The 9597-nt window shown below is 45.3% G+C and overlaps 1 protein-coding gene across 1 annotated transcript in view; it reads left to right on the top strand.

Moving 5' to 3' along the window:
• Positions 1-6427: 6427 nt before the first annotated feature.
• The window catches only part of AGAP1 (ArfGAP with GTPase domain, ankyrin repeat and PH domain 1), a 1179374-nt gene continuing 1176204 nt past the window's right edge, over positions 6428-9597 (top strand). The window contains 2 exon segments of the mRNA XM_070933411.1: positions 6428-6443; positions 7175-7302. Coding sequence (XP_070789512.1) covers positions 6428-6443; positions 7175-7302 — 144 coding nt within the window.

Below are 9597 nucleotides of genomic sequence, written 5' to 3'. Positions count from 1 at the left end.
GTGAAAGAGCCATTTCCCCTTCTCTAGGATAGTATTTCCCAGTATTTTTGAATTACAATGTTTATTGCTCCTGATGTAGCTTATGAGAATTGCACTAAAAGTCATGGCATTACATTATGTAAGTCTGCTCTAAGAAATAGTCTGTATTCTCAGTCAGGAATGGGTTAACTCTGTCTGTTAGCTGCTTGGACTGAGTCTGTGAATTGTTCCTGTTGCTTCCTAGCTTTTTAGACTCAGTCTAGCTGGACAGACATATTTCTTTGAGCTGTCCATTCCTGACTGTTTTTTTCCTTGATAAAAAGAGGATGTCTTTTCTATTTTCCTTTGAACTTATTTTTGTTCCTTAGTTTTCATTCCAGCATGAAGGCCGATTTAGCCTGAGCCCGCTGAAGGCCGCGGGAGCGGCAAGAGGTCTCTCGGCTGAGAACCTCTGGGCAGCTCTCACAGGCTTTGCCTCGAAAAGCTGTCCCTCAGGGGATTCGAGGCTTTGATCCCTCTGCAAATCTTAGGCAGCGCCCATGAGCCTAGCTCTGTAGTGCTAGCCTAGAGGGTGCATGGGATCGGCAATGCTGGAAGCTGCATATTTCTTTGAGCTGCATATTTCTTTGAGCTGTCCATTCCTGACTGTTTTTTTCCTTGATAAAACGAGGATGTCTTTTCTATTTTCCTTTGAACTTACTTTTGTTCCTTAGTTTTCGTTCCAGCATGAAGGCCGATTTAGCCTGAGCCCGCTGAAGGCCGCGGGAACGGCAAGAGGTCTCTCGGCTGAGAACCTCTGGGCAGCTCTCACAGGCTTTGCCTCGAAAAGCTGTCCCTCAGGGGATTTGAGGCTTTGATCCCTCTGCAAATCTTAGGCAGCGCCCATGAGCCTAGCTCTGTAGTGCTAGCCTAGAGGGTGCATGGGATCGGCAATGCTGGAAGCTGCTTCAGGCAGCCCCCACAAGCTGGACTCTGTAGCACTGACCTTTGTATCGGACGGAGCAGTGAAAGGGAGCAGCGGCCATTCCAGGGCCTTGCGAACTCATGGTGGCCATTTTTAAGATGGTTTGTGTTGCAGCTACCATTTAGAAGCCGTGTGGAGACTCAGTGGCCATTGTGAAGCCACTTGGGGGTGGGGTGGCCATTTTGGGAGACTCATGTGAGCGGTGGCCATTTTGAAACCTCATGGAGATTGCGGCCATTTTGGAACCATAGCTAGGATGCTCGGTGGCCATTTTGAGTGCCTCAGCTGTTCGGCAGCGGATCTTCAGTGGCACACTTTCCCTCCGGGTAAGACTGATCCTGACGGAGGTCTTCAGGGCACCCTTTTTATTCTTATTCAGCCTGGAGTTCACGTGATTAAGCATGTCTCCATGCCAGTGAACAGCGGTCCAAGGTAACCTGGCTGGGGGAGTGGCATTTGGGGTTGGGAACCCAAACATGCTGTTTCGGACTTCCCCATATTATCTGGCATTGTGGGCCGTGTGAGTTCTCAGTATTACTGCAGTCAGGGACTTCTTGCCATTATTCATAGTGTCCATATTCTCCTTGCAGGAGTTGGCACGATGGCATCTACGGGAGTTCCAGATCCAAGTCAGGATCAGGCCTTACTGAACAAAACAGTCAGGCCCCGGGGAAGGGCCTTCTGGTTCTCAATCCCTTGGGTGGGGCAAGGCTCGTTCTCGAGCTCAGAAGTCTTATTCCCAGCCTTCAAAGCATTCTAAACTAGGGTCCAAGCAAAAGCATAAGGCCTCTGAAAAGGCACCTCAAAAGATTCAAAAGTAGACTGTAATGAAAGGGAAGAGTTCCCAGGACAAGGATCTCCCTAGGACCCAGGTTGCCCCTGAGGGGATACAGAAGCTGTCTGCTATTCCAGAGGAAGCTCCTCCAACTGCCTGATCTCCAGATAGGGACTCACACAGGCTCCTGCCTTGCCTAGTGGCAGTGATTTGCTTTTTAGAGCAATTCCTGCTCTTGAACCATTGGTGATACCTTGGGAGCAACAAGTGGAACACAGGTCTCCTTCCCCTGGGGCTTCCTCCATGCCCATTTCTGCAGGCTTATAGCCTGGTCAGCTGGGTGTCACTCAAATTCCTGATCTTTTGTCCACCTTGATTACTAATACCATAAATCAGGGCATTGAAGCATGGTTGCAACCAATATTGCAATATTGTATTGTACAATATCATTGTAAGCCGCCCTGAGTCTCCGGAGAAGGGCAGTGTATATATATATATATATATATATATATATATATATATATATATATATATATATATATATATATATATATATATATATATATATATATATACATACATACATACATACATACATACATATATATATATATATATATATATATATATATATATATATATATATATACATATGTATATGTATATGTATATGTATATGTATATGTATATTCCTATGGCTTCTGATTTTTCTAGAGCTCAATCTTTCCATCATAGGCAACAGGGGTTGGGATCTTCCCTTCCCTTTCAGGATCCGGAATGTTCAGAGGCATCTTCCAGCCAGGCCTCCCTTTCAGTGGAGGAGATGCAGCATGATATTGTGCTATCGGATGATGAGGATCTTTTACCTGATCAACCATCATTCATTGGACTTTTTAGGCCTCACCTGTTCAGGTCATTGCTGCACAAGGCCAAGGTGACCACTCAACAGGCCATGGTCCAGTCAACTCTTGGTACTGTTTTGGATCCCACGGATCTGGTTGATCCTTTGTTTGTAGAACCCACCATTGAATCTGAGAAGGTTCCGGCCCCCAGGCTCTTTCTCGACATGGTGCATTGACAGTGGGTCTCTCCAGGTTTGGGCCCTATTCCCAGCAGTTTGGACAGACGCCTGTACAACATTGGTTCTGATATGACTAAGTCACTACAGGTTCCAGTGGTTGACCCTCCGGTGGTGGCTCTGCCATCACAATCCAACATACCGGGCCCTCCAGAGGAACACCTCTGTCTGGAGGTTAAGAAATTGGAGCAATCTCTGGTCAAGACCCACCAGACTTCAGCTTGGGCTGTTAAGGCAGCCTCAGCTGCATCATTTTTTAACAGAGCTTCATTGCTCTGATTAAGACAATTACAGGACTGCTTCCCAGTCACAGATATCAGGTTCCACCAAGATCTCAACAAGATCATGGCAGCGGTGGAATTTCTGACTGACGTGATGCTAAATGCGTCTCGATTCGCTTCTAAGGCTATTGGGTCTTCCATCACATCTCATCGCCTCCTATGGCTTCGCCAGTGGCAGGCAGGTGCTAGGAACAAGTGGAGACTGGCTTCCTCCCCGTACAAGGGAGAGAAGTTGTTTGGCGACTCATTAGACCCTATCCTAGTGGAGTCTTGGGACAAATGCAAGATTATGCCTAACTTGACTAGACAGGCGGAGGCCCGCCCGAGTCCCTATTTTCGTCCCTCTTCCTTTCGGGAAGCGGATAATGGTTTTGGGGGCAAAGGTCGCAGAGACATTTTCCCTTCAGACAGGGTCAGGACAGGCAGGGCAGACAGGGACACCGTTATCCACCCAAATGTTCCTTTCGGGGTGGGAGGAGTTGCCCTTATCGATGGTCCAAATGACTGCTCTTCTGAGCCTCCCATAGGGGGTCAGCTGGCTCTTTGCTGACCAATGGGAGGCTTCCATTTCGGCCTCTTGGGTCAGGGAGACGGTAAGGTCAGGCCTCTTCCTGGAATTCCTGTCCAGCCCTCTGAGGTTTTTCGTCTGCTGTCCTGTGTTGCAGGATCAGGTGAAGTGGTGCCTCATGGATTCGGCCATAACACACATTGGCCATTCAGCCGGTTCTGGAGGCACACCACGGTCAGGGATTTTATTCCAGACTGTTCTTGGTTCAGAAATCCTCGGGAGGTTGGAGGGGAATTCTCAATCTCAAGACCTTGAACCATTATATAGTGTATCGAAGGTTCAAGGTGCAGTTTCTCCTCTCCATTCTGGAGGGCATCAGGAAGGGCAATCTCCTCACATCGGTGGCCCTCACAGAGGCCTACCTGCATGTCTCCATTCATCCAGATTACAGACAATTTCTCCGTTTTCAATATGCGGGGAAACATTATCAGTACTAGGCGTTGCCTTTCAGTCTGTCCTCCGCCCCAAGGGTGTTTATCAAGTTGATGGCCGCCTTGGTGGGCCATCTCTGGACTCTACCTGTTCGAATTCAGTTCTACCTGGATGACATCCTCATCCAATCCAGTTCAGAATCCCGAGCCAGACAGGACCTAGATACCACCATACAGGTCCTTCAATGTCATGGCTTCTCTGTAAACTGTTCCAAAAGTCATCTGATCCTGACAACGCATTTGCTCCATCTAGGGGCAATAATAGACAAGGTGAAGTCAAGGGTGTATCTTTCGCCAGACCGCCAATCCAGCCTGAAGGACCTGGCAGTCAGAGTCTGGTCGGATCATGCCTCATCCCTGCTGCTTCTCTCTCAGCTGCTGGGAAAGATGGTGTCGTGTTTCGGCATCACTCCTTGGGCTCGTCTCCACAGGAGGCCCCTGGAGTGGTTTCTCCTTCTATTCCAATGAGCTCGGCGCAGCACGTCTCCAGTACGAATGGAGGTTCCACCAGTGGTCCGATCTTCCCTCAAATGGTAGTCTTCTGACGCCATTGCCCAGGGTTGCAGGAGCCTCATTGTCTCACCCTGACGACCGACGCCAGCCTATTTGACTGGGGAGTTCACCTTGGATCCTGCATGGCTCAAGGTCAGTGGTCCCCGAAGAACAACATCAACTGGCTGGAACTGCGGGCCATCCACCTGGCTCTCAAGAGTTTTGAGTCCCTAGTATCGGGAAAGGACATATTTGTGCTGACGGACAATGTGGCCACCAAGGCCCACATAAATCATCAAGGGGGGAACCTGATCCTTGTCTCTGATGCAAGGGGCAGAGCAGTTGATTCTCTGGACGGAGTCTCATCTGTCTTCCATCCAAACCAGACCACATATCGGGAGTGGTGAACATCCAGGCGGACTGGCTCAGTCGGACTTCAGTCGACCAGGCAGAGTGGCATTTGGATCCTTCTCTGTTCAGGGATCTGACCACTTCAGCCTCCTGGTGGTCGATCTGTTCACCACACGGGCCAACCATAAAGTACTGAGGTTCTTCTCCCAATTCCCATCTCTGTGGATGTGTTGCAGAGCCCATGGTCGTCAGGGTTTCTGTATGTCTTCCCTCCTCTTCCTCTGATTCCCAGAGTGATCCGGAAGTTCTTGGAGGAGAAGGTGGAACTTTAGCTTCTGGCCCCTCATTGGCCCAGGAGACCTTGGTTTGCAGTTCTAGTGGCTCTCTCAGTGGACCGACCCTGGAGGTTCCCTCGGGACAGGATCTCCCTCAGTCAGGGGGCGTTGGTACACCTGGACCCACAGTGGTTTCAACTAACTGCTTGGCACTTGAGCGGGGCCTGCTGAGGGAGGACAAATTTTCCTCCAGAGTCATCGCCACTATCCAGGTGTCCCGCAGGGATTCCACCAACCGTATCTATAATACTACATGGCGGTTGTTTTGTACCTGGTGTAAAAAAGGGGATCTGGTTCCTACTGAATTTTCTGTGGCTCAAGTTTTGGACTTTCTTCAAGTGGGTTTAGATGCTGGGTTGGCCCTTAATACTCTTCAGAGACAGGTGGCAGCCCTTTCTTCCATTCTTACTTGTGGAACCCAGGATTCCCTATCAAGGCATCCAGTAGTTCAACAGCTCCTCAGGGAGGCCCACCAATCTTCAACCTCCTACCCCCATGGTTTACCACTTTCCCATGTAGGACTTAAACAAGGTCTTAACTGCCCTTACCCAGGGCCCCTTTGAACCCCTACAGGAAGTTAGTTTGAAATTTATTTCCTATAAGGTAGCATTTTTAGTAGCTATCACCTCTGCTTGTTGCATATCTGAGCTGGTGGCTGTTCACCGGGGGGGGGGGATCTCTGTGTTTTCCACGCTGACAGAGTGGTTTTACGCCTAGACCCTACATTCCTTCCCAAGATCAACACTTGTTTTCATAGGGTTCAGGAGTTGATTCTGCCCAATTTTTGCCCTGAGCTTACACACCGTTTGGAATGTATTGGCATACATTGGATGTACGGAAGGCTCTCCACATATATGTTAAACAGACCTCTTCTTTGCGGAGGACAGAGTCCCTTTTTGTTTCTTTTCAGCCTGCCATCCTTGGCAGCAGGGTCACTTCCTCCACCTTGGGACGTTGGATCAGAGCTTGTATATCTATGGCATATGAGGCCCAGGCCTTACCTGTGCCCAGGCGTATCACTGCCCATTCAACCCGAAGTGCTGCGACTTCGGCGGCTTGGGCTACCCAGGCTTCTCTGGAGGTCTGCAGAGCAGCTACTTGGTCTTCCCCTTTACCTTTTGTACGTCACTACAAGCTTGACTCTTATGCCTCGGCTGAGGCTACTTTTGGCAGATGGGTTCTCCAGCAGGTACATTCAGAACTAGGACCGCAGGCCTGGACTTCTGCCTCCCAGTAGGACATGGCTTTGGTATGTCCCATTACTAACTGCTGTTTCCTCCTTGATGGAGAAGGGGTGTTGGTTATTACCTGATATGCCCTTTCTCAGCTTAGAGGAAACAGCAGTCAGCCCCGCCCAGTTTATTCATCGGGACCTGGGATTTGGGGGGGTAGGGTTTTGTTCTTTTGTCTTTACAGCTCAACACGTCAGTCTGTGTCGACACCTTTGTCAAAAAGCTGGCAAGCAAAACAGGAAAAGGCATGGCTTAACAATTCGCAGACTCTGTTCAAGCAGTTAACAGAGAGAGTTAACCCATTACTGACTGCTGTTTCCTCTAAGGTGAGAAAAGGCATATGAGGTAATAACCAACACCCATTCTATGTAATCATCTGATAGTGTAACATTTACTATCCAGATTAATTATTCAAAATTTCTTTTGAAACAAAAGATTCATGTAACATTTCTTAAAACAAGAAGAAATTAGCATCAGACTTTTTCATATTTATTTTCTGAAAGTACATATTATATTTAAAGAACTTTTTTGTACACAAACTAAATTGCCAGTTACAAAAAGCACAGTGATAAGTTTCTTATCTTGGAGATCCATCATTTCAATATACATTACTGATTAGATTGGAAAATTGTTACCCAGTAATTCCAGAGGTAGAAACATATGTAATATTATTATTTTACCTTTACAGTGGCACAGAAGATAGTTTCAACCAGAAAAAAATAGCAGCTTTCAATAGGTCCTTGCAAATCATTACCAAATTCTCCAAGCCACTCATCAGTATGTTCAACCCTGGTCTCTGCAATACATATTAGCCAGGTATGGAATTACATTCATTTATTTTACTGGTAGATGAAGATTGGGTATAAGTTCTTTCTGTGATTCTGACAATGGATATTAATATTCACTAGTCCATTGAATGGTTTTAACTGCTATACTTGTTACCTGATTTAAATTACCATATTTTTCAGAGTATAAGACACACTTCCCCCACCCTCAAAAGTGAGTGAAAATTTGGGTGCGTCTTCGGCTACACCGAATGTAGCCAAAAACATGAGGCATGGAGGCGGTGATGGTCTGTGGCAATCCCTGCAGCCTGGAACAGCTGATTGGGGGTATTCTGGGAAGCTGATCCCCCTGCCAATCAGCTGCTCATGCTGAATCAGGCTGCAATAATGTGCTGAAGCTGACCTGGCTGTTTGCTATTTGCTGCAAGGACTCAGAGTTTGCAGCAGCAATCACATCCAGAAAGCACACACAAGAAACTGATTCAGCAAGATTCAATAATTTCTCTCTCTATATAATATAACACATGAAATAAATATACAATACCAAAAGCAGATTTTTCCAACGTGGTAGTAAATACAAGCAAAACACAAGCAGAGGAGAAGAGTTTCAGTTTCAGTTTTGAGCAGCAGACTAGTTTAGCGCTCAGCACAGACTCAGAGCTACAGAGCTAAGCCACTCCCAGGCTCCTTGCTGTCTCCTTCCTTGTTGCTCACACAGCAAATACTGTTTCAGTTTCCAAACAGCCCTCAATTCTCTCACACACTGACAGGACGCTAGCCAGATGATACCAATGGATGCTGGTAGGCACAGGCATAATTTTTTTTCTTATTTTCCTCCCCAAAAACTAAGGTGCGTCTTATACTCCGAAGCATCTTATACTCCGAAAAATATGGTAACATTTTATTTGTAAGTGGTTTATTTCTAAATTATGATCATTTTTAAAATAATCAGAAATATTCCCAAAGTAGGATACTTTGATTTTGCCATGTGATTCATACAGTAGTAAAACTGAAACATAGCGGAATGATTCTTATAATTAAATGCAGTAATTTAAAAATACAACTTGATTAAAAGGATCTCATGCAACAGAAAGAGAAGAATTGTTATATATTCTATATATTAAACTTTATATATTAAAATGGTTGATAGTAGCTGCAAATCATAGCTGCAGTTGGAAGGGATCATTTTTTTTTATTATTTTTTTTAAATTTGATTTATATGCCGCCCTTCTCTGGAGACTCAGGGCGGCTTACAATGCGTTAAGCAATAGCCTTCATACTTTTGTATATTTATACAAAGTCAGCTTATTACCCCCACAAACTGGGTCCTCATTTCACCTACCTTAGAAAGGATGGAAGGCTGAGTCAACCTTGAGCCTTGGAGAGATTCGAACCAGCAGTAAATTGCAGGCAGCTGTGTTACTAACAGGGTGCGTAGACCACTGTACTATCAAGGCTCTTTTTGCCACCGAGTTCAGTGCTAGAATCCAGATAGAAATTTGTACCATCTATGAATGATAGTGTCAGCATGAGATTTCCAGTAAAAGGAAACCCACCATCTCTCTGGATGATTGCCTGTGTTCTTGAACTTTTGTTACCATTACAAAATTACTCAAACCCATTATTCTGTATCCTTCTGTCTGAAACAAGATAATTCTTCAATATTTTATTTTATTTATTTATTTATTTATTTATTTATTTATTTATTTATTTATTTATTTATTTTTCATATTTGTATACCGCCCTACTCCCGAAGGACTCAGGGCGGTGAACAGCCATAATAAATACAAATACATATAGAAGTTAAAAACTATTAAGAAACAGATTAAGTAATTTAGGCTCAAAGATTAAAAACATCCAAATTTATCTAAAGAGGTTTAAAACCCAATTTAAAAGCCAGTTTAAAAGCCAATTAAAAAGGGAGAGTTAGGCCAGACCAGCTTGTTGGAATAGAAATGTTTTCAGGGCATGGCGGAATATGCGTAAGTCTTGGATGTTTCGTAACTCCGGGGGAAGCCCGTTCCAGATGGCAGGTGCCCCTACAGAAAAGGCTCTCCCCCTGGAAGCCGTCAGTCGACATTGTTTGGCCGACGGCACCCTGAGGAGTCCCACTCTATGGGAGCGAACTGGTATATTTATATTTATATTTATATTTTATATATAAAAATATGAGTTTTTATATATCTGAAGAATTTTATAATTCCTCCCCTCCACTCTGCCCCAATTATCTTTTTTCAAGGCCATTCAGCCCATTCTATTTTTCAAAATCTTTCATAAAACATTGTGTCCACAATTGCACACAATATTCAAGACAAGATCTAATAAA

The sequence above is a fragment of the Pituophis catenifer genome, unplaced genomic scaffold (genome assembly GCF_029215685.1).
Source record: "Pituophis catenifer annectens isolate HBS135680 unplaced genomic scaffold, rPitCat1.0.hap2 SCAF_1, whole genome shotgun sequence".
In the NCBI taxonomy this organism is placed as follows: Eukaryota; Metazoa; Chordata; class Lepidosauria; order Squamata; family Colubridae; genus Pituophis; species Pituophis catenifer.
The sequence above is the reverse complement of the archived record's forward strand: the minus strand, read 5'-3'. Positions and strand labels throughout refer to the sequence as shown.